Source organism: Canis lupus, chromosome 1, assembly GCF_003254725.2.
Source record: "Canis lupus dingo isolate Sandy chromosome 1, ASM325472v2, whole genome shotgun sequence".
Lineage (NCBI taxonomy): Eukaryota > Metazoa > Chordata > Mammalia > Carnivora > Canidae > Canis > Canis lupus.
The window spans coordinates 26,946,456-26,959,419 of NC_064243.1; the positions used below are offsets into that span (position 1 = coordinate 26,946,456).

The 12,964-nt window shown below is 41.7% G+C and overlaps 2 protein-coding genes across 9 annotated transcripts in view; one reads left to right on the forward strand and one right to left on the reverse strand.

The window, feature by feature from the left end:
* Nucleotides 1-1,729, forward strand: part of TBPL1 (TATA-box binding protein like 1) — a 38,367-nt gene extending 36,638 nt beyond the window's left edge. For all 7 annotated transcript variants that reach the window (XM_025422331.3, XM_025422328.3, XM_049115056.1 and 4 more), the window contains one exon: nucleotides 1,188-1,729. In XM_025422331.3, coding sequence (XP_025278116.1) covers nucleotides 1,188-1,267 — 80 coding nt within the window. In that variant the 3' untranslated portion in view covers nucleotides 1,268-1,729. The remainder of the gene's footprint in view (nucleotides 1-1,187) is intronic.
* Nucleotides 1-12,964, reverse strand: part of SLC2A12 (solute carrier family 2 member 12) — an 84,043-nt gene that overhangs the window by 25,491 nt on the left and 45,588 nt on the right. Inside the window, exon 5 of one of the 2 annotated variants that reach the window (XM_025422322.3) lies at nucleotides 3,458-5,653. The exons of the other annotated variant lie outside the window; for it this stretch is intronic. Within the exon in view, the coding sequence (XP_025278107.3) occupies nucleotides 5,500-5,653 (154 nt within the window). The 3' untranslated portion in view covers nucleotides 3,458-5,499. Of the gene's footprint in view, nucleotides 1-3,457; nucleotides 5,654-12,964 lie in introns of those variants that run through there. 2 annotated transcript variants of the gene reach the window in all.

The following is a 12,964-nucleotide window of genomic DNA, read 5'->3' on the forward strand; positions in this document are numbered from 1 at the left end:
CACAGCAGGTACAATATATGTGTTTTCAGGATCTATGAAAAGAATTAATGTGTACTTGAGTGAAACCATTTTTTTACTCAATATAAGTTTTATGAAAATATTTTCATTGTCTTTTTATGTTTCTTTTTAGCTATTTAAATAGATTACATTTTTAAACAGTTATTCCTAGCATTATATGGATTAATTTATATATACTGTCACCTCCTTCCCACCTGTGTGTTTCCCTATTTACTGAGTAAGCTATGAAGATAAATGGGCAGATTATTAATAAACATGTGGTAGGTAGCGAGTACTAGTAGATCCAAGGGAGTTTTAGACCATGTAGTTAATAACAGCTCTCTGGCTTTCTAGTACTTTGGAAGCAGTTTTGTTTAACTTTACTGAGTTCCCCAGTACTCCTGTGAGCATAGGCAGTAGCTTGACCAAAAGCTAGACGACAGTGCCCAAAAGGATAGTGACCGGAATGTCTAGTGCCGTTCATCATCTCTTCCTCTAATTGGCATCCAACAGTGGTATTAGACATGATTTTTATCGGCACGGTCTTCACACTCATGCCCTAAAACGGGGTGAATAACATCATTTTGTGTTTCCGATTTCCTTTAATGGCTCAGAAAAAATTTTTTCTCTTGGCTTATATTATGACCTTATAATTATGTGAAGCGTAGACCTTTTTTTAAAGCAGTTAATCCAGGATGCCTGGGTAGCTCAGCGGTTGAGCATCTGCCTTCAGTTCAGGGCATGATCCCGGGATCTGGGATTGAGTCCCATATCAGGCTTCCTGTGTGGAGCCTGCTTCTCTTCCGCCTATGTCTCTGCCTCTCTCATGAATAAATAAATAAAATCTTTTTTTCTTTTTTTGATTTATTTATTTATTCATTCATTCATTCATTCATGAGAGACAGAGAGAGAAGGAGAGAGAGAGGCAGAGACACAGGCAGAGGGAGAAGCAGGCTCCATGCAGGGAGCCTGATGTGGGACTTGATCCCGGGACTCCAGGATCACACTCTGGGCTGAAGGCAGGCGTTAAACCGCTGAGCCACCTGGGGATCGTCAATACATAAAATCGTAAAAAAAAAAAAAAAAAAAATTAAAGCAGTTAATCCAATGGTTTGAACTATGTGTTCAGTTCTGGGAAGCCCACATTCCTGGTGCTCTCCTCACCCCTTCCTCCATCGTGTTTGTTACAGGGCCCAACGTAAAGGCTGTTGCTACCGCTGTGGAACAGATCTACCCATTTGTGTTTGAAAGCAGGAAAGAAATTTTATAATCCATCACTCAACTGGTTAGAACCTAACTGAGCACCTTTTAAAACCTGCCGCACATTGGACTCAAAACAAAAGGAAAACTGGACCAACAGTAATTGAGGATATAGACTCTTATATTCATTCATGGCTGCAGTGTGAGCTCCAGGCCCTTTGGGTTTTATTTCAGACCTTGCTGTAATATAAAAAGGAAGTTTACAAGACATGACATTGCTGCTTTTACAAAAGGACATTCTATTTATTTTCGCAGTAATTCTCATGTCCCCGTAAGCAGAGCTGTCACAGTGTGCACTACCTTAAACTGTTTCGTTAGTGTCATTATTTTTTCCCAGTTTGAGCTAATGTGTTTTATTTGTGAATAGTCTTTTACATTTTTGTATGCTGAATATGGGCACCAAAGAACCTGTAAAAGTTATCTTTTTCAATTGAATGTGCACAAATAAAAGTTTGCAAAAGATCTCTCTTCATATCCATTCTGCAACTTTTATTCCCCATTTTCTATTTTAACAAAAATTGTATTCATAATTCTTTTTTTTCTTTTTAATCTATGCAAGCTTAGACTTTTGCTAAAGTGTGTTGGCTTCTTTTTGAAGTGTATTTTGTAAATATATGCCACATGTGTATAGTATCTTTTACTGCTCTGTTACCAAATATCGAATAGGAATTTTTTTCTTGCAGATTAGAAATAAAAATGTATATAAATTCTAGGGAGCAAACCAGAGTAGAACTTTATAGGTTAAGCATAATGTTTTCTGTTGCTAATTTAATATGATAGAAAATGTTAACTATCTTTTAAAAGTTACAGAAGTGTAGTTTTAAAAGGCAAGACCTTGTACCTACTACAAGATGGATATGAGAAAGAAGCTGTGATGGGTTGTACCTCATATGTGCTTTTGTTATTCTGGTAAGACTCAACTTTAGTTGTAGGACAGTAGTCATCTTAGGTTGGTGCTGAAGGCTATCCTAAGAGTTTTGTCAGAAGTTGATACATTGTGCTATTTTAACAAGAAGTGCCCACAAGCTGCCTCTGTGCCAACGGTATAATTATAATATAGTTCAACTTGAACTTGAAAGCCATTTTGCAAGATGTGTCTTTCCCCTTGCTATGTCTTATTTAATGGAGCTGAAGAGTGACTATTCAGTATCTGGGATTGCTCCTCTGAAAGTTACAATAAATATGCATTTGTGAAACTTTGGCCCTCTGGCTCACCCCCAAGCCTGGGGGCAGTCATACCGGATCAGGCTGCACTTGTGCTACCACTTGGGATTAGGAGTTTTGCATAAGCAACAATAATTTCACTTAGAAATAGAGCTAAGTGGAGAGTCCAATTAGCTTCTTAGTAGTAACTTCATAGAGACAAGATTCCAACACCATCTTCCACTAAAACTTGGATTTCCAAAATGTTTTGAAAGTTTCATGAAAAATTGCGACATCTTGTCCTCCATATTCTAGTTCATTTTTCTTACCATATTATAAAGTCTTCCAAACCTAGCTACATACTGCACTGACCAACATACATTATTTTATACTTCTTTTTATCTTTTCTCTCAATGCCTTTCCCTACTGTGCCTCTCACACTTAAGTCAGGGGGGCAAAGGCTAACTTTTATATTTTCTTCCTTGTGAAAGATTTAATTGTGGTTTTCAAACTTCTCTTTCTCTCTCACTCACTCTTTTTTTCTACATTATGTTAATTTGTTTCATCTTAAGATCCAGTAGGATAGGATAAACCTCATAAAATATAGAGGAGGAGACAGTTCAGTAAAGAAGTCACAGGTTCTGGGCAGACTACTTTTAAAAATTGAGGTTTTCCACTTAGCTTTAACTAACAGTATTAAGTGACCTGTTTTGTAACATTTACAAAAAAAAAAAAAAATACAGGAAAGGGTCAGAAAACATCATTATATGGCCAACGTGCAGATCCAGATATTGTAATATTTTCAGTATTCAAGTGACTTGAAAAGTAGGTAGATCAGTAGCTCATCAAAATGCTTTCTCAGAAGAGAAGAAGAAAGACAATCTAACCAGTTCAGGTTTCAGGGCTGCCATGTGAGCATCACCTGGCAAAGTGTCATGGATAACCCTCTAAACTTAACAAAGCTGGTAAGAATGAGCGTGTCTGATGTCTTCTGCTGGCTCTTCACAAGTGCTGTAAATTTTTTTATAAATAAAAACTGTGAATATATACACACAAATTGTAAGTATTCCCCCTTTTTTTTTATTTTTGAAAATCAAAGAGCTCTGATTAGAGAGAGGCGTACTGGGTAAAAATTTGAAGACAGAATAAATTTAGTTACAGACTCAGGATAATAAAAGAAAAATATTAGAGTGTTTAAGATACTGAAGTTGAAATCACTAGTGATAAACCTCCTAAAGGTTATGAACAGTTTCCTACCCATTTAGGATGAAGGGCTAAAACAAGAAATTGGTAATGTGTATATACGGTGTTTGAACTTCGAAGGAAACCTGTAACAGTTTTGTTAAATATCTCACAATCTGTGATGCTTGACAAAAAAAAATCATATCAATTACCTATCTTGATTTTTAAAGAATAACCTTGGCATATAATTCCACTGAGGATTCATCATAAATTTCTTAAACTGATCCTCTACAGAAGAGACTTTTCCTTCTCCTTCCAAAATAAAAAACGAAAAACTTGTCCTCACTTGCATAGGAAATCTGCTGTGGTACAAATACGATCTCACATCTCCCTACCTGGTAGCTTTCCCTGCCAGTTTTCATTATATAATACATTTCAGAATCAGCACTTTCCGTCATTCTCCGGAGTCTCTGTGATTACACTGTCCCTATTCCTTACATAGATTTATAGGCTTTCCACTTTGTTGTAGGGGAATTACTAGATCATACACCCTTTTATCAAACTGGAACAGTTCGTTAGGGGCCAATAGGAAGGTTCCAATCTAAACAGAGTTTTGGCTCTTAGGATTCTTCTTCAGGCCAATCATAATGTTTTATTCTTTTTCAAGTTAGGTTGTTCATGTAAGTTTTTGTGTGCCTCCCATAGCTTATAATAGTAATTTAAGGGGTTACTACTTAAGTAGATTGAGATTCTTTATTGTAGATTTTCTGTCATATCCAAAGTGGTAAAATGCCTCACCAAGTCCTAATATTCAACTGGAGAAATGCTGAAGAGAGCAATTCATTGTTGTGTGGGGAAAAACCCAAGTTTCTGGTACCCTTGGTGACCTCCGTTTCATCATAGAGAAGAACAATAGTGAGGGAACTGTCCTGATGTCTGAGTGTCACTCACTACATCTGCAGTCATCTGGAAGTCAGCATCAGTTACAGCCAGTATGCTGTAACCTGAGGTAGTGATATTCCTGAGGAGTGCAAACAATTGCAGGAAACCAATGGATCGCCATTAAGCCATTAAGAAAGCCTTATAAAGAGTTTTAGAAGTTTGACCTAGTAACTCAAACCTAATTGATTATAGAGATTTGGATCAATAACCTAATGGCCTGAGTCCTTTTCTAATGTTTTACTAACAGGCACTACTAAATAAAAATGGTCCCAGGATTTGGAAATTGTCCTTTCTGTTCATATTTTTTAAATGGATGGGAAAATGTTTATTTTTCTCAACTATTGCGGAATTGTTTCTTTTTTAACATTTTATATATATAATTCATAAAACAGTATTTTGCGTTACACCGTAGTTCATAATTCATAAAAATAAGCTGCATAATCTTTGTACTTGTTGAACTATAATTAGGAATTATCACTGATTCCTAGCCAGAATCCTATCCTAATCTAGAACACAGGTGCAATTATCCATGTTGTGTCCTATTTCTTTTTTACAGAGGCCCAATACAAGTACTGTCTTAGTGGGCAAAAAACTAAGCTTGTGTTCAAGCCATGTATGTGTCTGAATAATAAAGCTGCAACTGGCCTCTGTACATACAAACCTTAAGGCAAAAGTTGATCGCGTTACTAGTTCATAGTTTTTCAAAGGCTGCTCTGTGAAAAAGGTGAAAAGTGTTGAACTAGCCAGTATTTTTTTCACCTGGTATCCTACACAGAGTAAGAAAGAGACCACTTGGGATCTTATACCTCGTTTACCTTTTGAGAGGTGGAGGTTAAAGTTTGTCTTTATAGTTTCAGGGTGTCTCTTTAAAACTAGCTTCGTGACACTAAGGAGAAAAACATGGGAGTAGGCAATGTGTATCGGTACAAAGACACCCTTCTAATTGTTCTTGTACTTTGTCAACATTTGAGGCCACTAGGTCTCTGGAGAAAGCTGCCTCGGTTGCCCCCTACCACAGAGCTTTTGACACTCCAAGAGCTGCTCTTGGGGTTTTCTTTTCTGAAGCTGTTTTGGCACTAATTCCTCTTGATGATGACTCATAAAACAAATGTTGTTTTTCACATAGTTCCTGAAAGAGAAAGAGGCACTAATGAAAATGTCATTCTTAGTTTATAGTACTTAGGGGGGAAAAAAAAGGTACAGGCTATTTTTTTTTTTTTTTATTGCTTTGAGACCTTAATATTTTAGCTGAGCCAAAAAGACATTTCTATTGCAAAGCCTTGATGTGTCATGAAATTCACTATACCACCGAACTTTGGTCAATCTCATGCAAAGCGTAAGGTGAGGAGGGTGACTTCGCAGAATACCATCAAGGCATTCCTATCCGCAGAGTCCAAGGACAGGATGACATAGAACTAATGGAGATAATATCCCAGAGCCCATTTTATTTTTTCCTCTTCTCAAACTAGCAATATGCCAGTATTTATGCGTACATTGTCTGCCTTCGCCATTATCAACTTTCTACTGCATCAAATTCTTTTCTACAGCATTATTCCCATCAGTATAAAGTATGCCCTAGTATTTTTATTTAAAAACAAAGTAAGGTCATCTCTGAACCTCCTCCTTCAAAAAAATTTTCCTGTAATTTAAGCAGTTACTCAAGTGGCCACAATGTGCCTGGTACTACGGCAGGTACTGAGAGTGGATGTGGACTCCTGCTTTCAAGGAACTTACCTCTTAATAAAGGACACAAGTGCATAAGCATATAATTTCAAGTCGTAAAAGTGAGAAAAGTAAACAGAGGAAAAAATAATGAAAATAGTCGGGTGGGAGATGACTGCATCATACCGCTGGCATCACTCAGGGAACGTTTGGTCGGAAACTGACAAGGAGGAAGCCCCGTGAAGAACCGGAAGCACCGTGTGTACAGAGCGAGCATGGCTAGTACAGAAATGAGCAGTGCGATTAGAGCGGTAGCTGGCGGCCATCGAAGTATGCATTTTATTCGAAATGTAATTTGAACCACAGGACTTGGGGCTGAAGAGTGATATTTTTTCAAAGATCAACTGCTGTATCGAGGATAGACCCTAGAGGGCAGGGGCTGGAAGACCAATTTAGAGGTTAATCTAGTTCAGGTCAAAGATGGTAGGGACTGAGCATGGTACTGGTTGAAAATGTCAGATTCGTGGTATGTTTTGTTAACAGATGTAACGAGACTTAGGATAGAGGTGGGCTTTATCATGGATGAATCCTAGGTGTCTGGCCTGAGGAGCCCCTCCCACCACCCCCAAGCAGAAGGCCTGTGGAGGAACAGGACGGAGAATCCAGGGTTCTGTGTAGGTCCTTTTAAGCGGGAGATGCTTACCAATGATGTAAAATAAGCAGATCTGGAAAGTGGAAAGTCAGGTCAAAGGTCAAAACCTAGAGGTACACATTTGGGAATCATCACTTTGGCTTATAATGCCTTAGGGACAGATCTAAGAAGTGAATATAGACAATACAGGCACAGCTCTAAGGACGGAGTCCTGGGCACTACTGTACTTAGTGTAGAGGAGGAGGAGGAAGCGAAAGATACCAGAGTGACTGATGAGGTAGGAGGAAAAGCAGAGAAGTGTGATATTCCAGAAGACAAGTGAAAACAAATGTTTGAAAGTAGGGAGTATGAGGAACTGGGCGGGTGCTCCGGGGAAGTCAAGTAACAGGGACTGAGGTGTGTAACGTGGAGGTCATAAGTAGCCTCAGCAGAAGGAAAATGAGAAAGTCTGAGCGGAGTTTAAGAAAGAGTAGGCGGTGAGGACACGGAGACGACACAGCGGACTCGCCGTGGAGAATGAGAAGCAAGCGGGGGAGAGTTCAGCACCTGGAGGGAACCTGGGTCTAGAGGCGTGATAGGCTCGTGGAAGGGGAGGGTGGGTGGCGGACAGAGAGCTGGCCTCTGCGGGAAGACAGGCCGGGACATGCAGGAGGGCGGGCTACCGAGGCGACGGCGACGGCGTGGAGGCTGCCCGGGCCTCCCCAGCCTCCGTTTCCGTGTCAGTGAACTGAAAAGGCGAGCCCGGAAGGGGTGCGGGGCTCGAGCAGGGTCAGCTGTGAAGGAGCCGTCCTGGAGAGGAGGGAGGTCAGTCCCGGGCAATGTGGCTTGCTTGCGGGACATTCCCGCAGACCTACTACGGGAGACTTAGTTCGAAAGTCGAAAACCAGGCAGTCCGCGCAGTTGTGTGTTTTCTTCAGCCACATTCAGCCCCGCGGGTGCAGGGGTAAAATAAGCAAAGAAATAGTTGAATCAGCGTTAGGTTGTGCCTGAATGAAGGAGGCAAGAAGGCAGGGTAAAGGGGGCGGTGGTGGTCCCGGGGTCTGAGCAGAGCAAGTGAGGACGTGGCTGCTCAGCGGATTCTAGGTCACGGCCAGGCCGAAGATTGGCCAAAGTGCAGCTACTCGAGAGGGTGAGCTGGAAAGCGGAGGGTGAGCAGAAGTGACGTCGGAGGATATGACCATCCTGTTTGCTCCCCTTCCTGGCAGAACTCCAAAGTGGATGGTAGCCGACTTCCTCACTTCAGGAACTTCCTGTCTCTCCTCAAGCCTCAGTCTTTCTGTCCTCTCACTCCACTGAGACTGTGCCTGACAGACCTGCCTCACCTCCCTCTTGGTACCTGACCTCTCCAGAGCATTCGGCACCACCTGGTCCCACCTTCCTAGAACACTTCTTTTGGCCTCAGTGATACCATGGTCTCCTGGCCTTGCTCCAAACTCACTGTCACCTCCTCTGCTTGATCGCCAGATGTTGGATTAACCCAGGGCTTGGTCCTGGACCTCATTCCCTTCTCTCTACTCTCTGACTAGATGTCATCTACTCCACAACCTAAACACTGCCTACAAAGTCATGGCCTCCACAGTCTGACCCTATCCCTGAGGGTCTCCAGCATCTCAGACTTGTTATATATCCAGTGGCTGACTCATGGTACATCTACCTGATGCCTAATGGACATCTCAAAATGAATGGATCTAAAACATCTCTCCATCCCTGAAACCTAGGTCTCTTTCTGGCTGCCTTATCTTAACCAGCCATGCAATTTCTCAAGCTAAAAATTCAAGTGTCATCTTAACGACTTCATTGCCTTACTCTTATATTGAAGTCATTCATTCATTCATTGAATAACTTTATTGGAGATCAATAAGCCAGTAAGGCTGATAGAGAAGTGGTCTGAGAACTAAGTCTTAGGGCATGAAATCTTTAAAATAGTGGCTTTCCAAGATGGAACCAGCAGATGTTGACAGAGTGGCTGATAGCAGACAACCAGGAGGCAGGTCCCCAAAGGCAGGGAAGGAATTATTTCAGGAAGGAGGGCATGCTCACCTCGGTCCAGATCTGGAGATGGTCGCCATGCTAGCCATTAAGATGAAGAATGAGCATTGACCCCTGGGTTTGGCAATATAGCAGTAAGTGGGATGTTAGAAAGATCAATTTCACTAGAGTGGGGGCCATTAAAGTCTCACTGGAGCAGGTTCATGAGAGAATGGGAAAAGAGGAACTGATGCCCATGTATATTCATTCTAGAACTTTGCTATAAATGGTAGCAGAGAAACAGCATAAGTTAAAGAGGAAAATGGAATTAAGACCATCTTTTTTTTAGATGGGGGAAAAAAATCATACAAGGTTTCCATGCTGGGGAGAAGTTGAGATCCAGTTAGGTAAAATGTGCGTGACACAGGGGTGAGCAGAGAAAACTGTTGGAGAATTGATGAGAGCATAACATAGGAATGAAGGAGCTAAGAGAGAGAACCCAGAGGGATGATGGTGTATTTAGATACAAACACTAGTGTGTGGGTTGGTGTGTAAGGTTATGGAAATGTGTCCATTCCCTCCACAAAGCCAGATACAAGGCCAGCAGTGGGAGTGAGCAGGGCAAAGGAAGGGGGTAGGTTTCCAGAGAGAGAAAGTGGTATGGAGCAGTTGTCTGGGAGACAGGCAGTTAGCAGGCACCCCCAACAATCCTGATTTAAAATGAGAAAAACCCAACACTGTGTTTATGTGCTTTCTCAGCCACGTTCACTGTGTGGCTGCAGAGGCTCACTCGGCACACCTCAAAATGTGAATCAGCTCGCACCACTCCCTGCTAAGATATTTTAGTTGCTTCCCATTGCACTTAGAATGAAATCCAAGGGGCACCTGGGTGGCTTAGTGTGGCAAGTGTCTGCCGCTCTTCCCTCTCCCTCTGCCCTCCCCCTTCTCCTGCTGTCTCTTGATCTCTCTCTCTCTCTCTCTCTCTCTCAAATAGATAAATAAAATCTTAAAAAAGAAAGAATGAAATCCAAACTTTCTAGGCCTGCAGGGCTCTGCACGCTAGTCTCCACTGACTTCCTAACTAAATCTCACAGATTCCTTGCTGTTCCTGGAACAACAACAGGTCAAGTGTGTTTCGGACTAGCCTTTGCACTAGCTGTTCTCTCCATCCCAATTCTCCTTTCCCTATCTTTGCTGGCTCCTTATTATCATCCGGATTTTATCTTAAGCGTTACCTCTCAGAATCACATTCTTAGATCACCCACACAAAAGTAGCCCCCAAATCACTCCCTGTCTTATCATCGGGTGTTTTAATTCTCGAGGCATTTTTGCTCTCTGAGTAATGTCAGACCTTGAACAGTGGGTGCCTGGCACATAGTAGATGTTCAGGAAATATTCATGGAACAAGTGAGTTTGGGTGAAAGAAGGAATGAATGCCCACATACAATAAGCCATAGAAGTGAAAGCTAAACTAAGTCTCAGAACTAAAATATTTTCAAAACAGTAACTTGTTCATTTTCTCTCTGTTTCCACTTAAACGGAGAAGCATACAAGTCACAGCTGAAATAGCAAATATGGCAAACATCCCATTTTGAGTTTGTAGCTGGCAGGGCAGAAGCTCGAAATAAACTCCTTTCAAATTACATTATTGCTGAAATCTTTTCTGACCTCTCAGCTGAGTCACTGTTTATTTTATAAGAAACTTAACAACCTTGGAAGAATATTTGTTTTCTCAGCCTTGCAGAAATGGAAGTACAAGAACCCGTCGCCAAACGTGAGAAAGAAAGGAAAATGTCAAGCAGCGTATAGTACCAACTTCGAAGTTGATTTCACACTAGAAATCGTTCCCTTTCTCCCTCCTCAGACAGTTGTTAGGATATACTCGCCAGGACTCTCTTTGCCTGGTGACAAAACTGGATTCACTCTCTTCATTAACTTCTAAATTTGAGAAGACTTCCCTGAACACTGCCAGCGAGCTCACCTCCGTTCGGCGCCGGCACCGACTTGGCTGCTTGGACAACTTCTCGATACTGCCATGTCGTTCAGCTTCTTGTGTATTTTTGTCTCTGACATTTCCCTCCGGGGAACCTTGTTTTAACATACACATTCTACACATGCTTTGGCCAGTTGACACCATTCAGGCTGCTCACATTTTCATTTTAAAAGCCTTTGCCAACCTGCTGCTTCAAGCTGAGACAACCCTAGACCCTGCAGCACTAGAGGAATAGGAGCCAAGGTTTCCTCTCTGCCCTCACAACACGCCTGGCAGGTGCCTTCACTGCTGCTGGGAGTTACACCTGCAGGATTATGTTGCCCCCTTATCTTTTCTCTGTATTGGACCTCCTATCTACTCCTGTTCTTCAAAACCCAGCACTCATGTGGTCTGTCTAGGGTTGCCAGTAGTTTGGCTTTTGTGCTTCCCTTACTTTGCAGTTTACAACTTGAGGTTTGGATTTATGACTCCAACGAGTGCATGACTCAACAGTAAACGAAATGTGATTCTTTCAAAAACATTTCATAACTCAGAGTTTTACTAATTTAGACAGATGCCTTCCCCACCCCGATTCTGAATAAATTTTGCTGCATTTTAGATAGCCAAATCATAGGTTGCTAGGGAATGCCTTATTCTAGGTGTCTACTAGATATAAAGATGGGCTTTTCTTAAGTTTTGTCCTCAAGTTTTTATTTGGTTTGCAACCTGATACATTCCGACAGCCCCACATGAAAAACCGATCTAAAAGATTCTTAACCTTAACTCATCCAGACTATCCATTCCACTTTCAAGTTAGGCTTTTTAAAAAAGAATTCAATCAAGAGCAATGACAGAGTAGGTCCTTAGTTTTGTTCAGCTCATTCATAATTGCTTTCTCCCTGCCTCCACATTGTAGTTAGTGTTGTTCACAAGAATTTTAACAAACCTTTATTTTTAAAGGCATTTCATTCCCCCAACTAATAAACAGATAGTTTAAAAGTGCATACAATGCACAAGGTGGACCCGAGAAAGATCCCAATTGTCTCCTTTTCCCCTCAATCATCTTTTCCAGTCCAGCTCCATGTAGCTTCACCCCATCCCTGCATGCCATCCAGCCCCCATAGTCTCCTTTTTTTTTTTTTTTAAGATTTTATTTATTTATTCATGAGAGACACACAGAGAAAGGCAGAGACACAGGCAGAGGGAGAAGCAGGCTCCATGCAGGAAGCCTGATGCGGGACTTGACACCGGGCCTCCAGGATCACGCCTTGAGCCGAAGGCAGGCGTTAAACCACTGAGCCACCCAGGGATCCCCCTAGCCCGATCGTCTTCTATATGATTTCTTCAATACACTCCCATGGGTCTCCCTCATTCAGCAGCACCCCCTTCCCCTCTCTATATTTTGCTGAAGTCTTCCTTTGAAAATCGGGTAACTTTTCTCCCTTGCTCTATTGTTTTAAACATGCCCTGCTGCCCTCAGCATAAAATCCAAACTGTTAAAAAAAAAAAAAAATCCAAACTGTTTACCAAGATGGACGAGACCCTTCCTTCTCTGCCCTTTGCTCTGGACTCATCTCTCAATCCCCAACCTGGAATCTGCCCTCTTCATATCACACCAGTGAGTATACTGTCCTCTACGTGTGCGTCTTCTCTGACTCCCACATACTCCTCTCTGCCCAGATAACTCCTTCAGGATTCTGCTATGGTATTACCTCTTTCAGGAAGATCTTATAAATGAAATCCTCCAATACATGAGATTTTCCTTTGTGTTTGCCAACAATGGTAAATATTTGCAATGGTCTGTTTTCTTACCTATCTCTCAAAGTAAAGAAGCTATGCATCCTTGGTCTCCTATATCCTCAGTTCTTTCCTAGTACAGTGTCCAGTGCCCAGGAGGTAGTCAGACAAGAGTTGAATAAATAATATCTGAAGTGGAGGAAGGGAGTAGTGTGGTACAGCCAGTATGTCTCTCCTATGGACCACATACCTGTTCCTCCTCCCATTGCATAGGATGTATTAGACCATAAATTAAATTACATCCTGTGACCCATGGATCAAAACTTGTGCTTCATACCGTTACCCGCAATCTAATCCCCACACACAATGAGTTCAGCATTGGCCTTGCTCACAAGTTATCAAATGAATCAGTGGATACTTTTAAATCACCTGCTGGGAATCAGTATTAT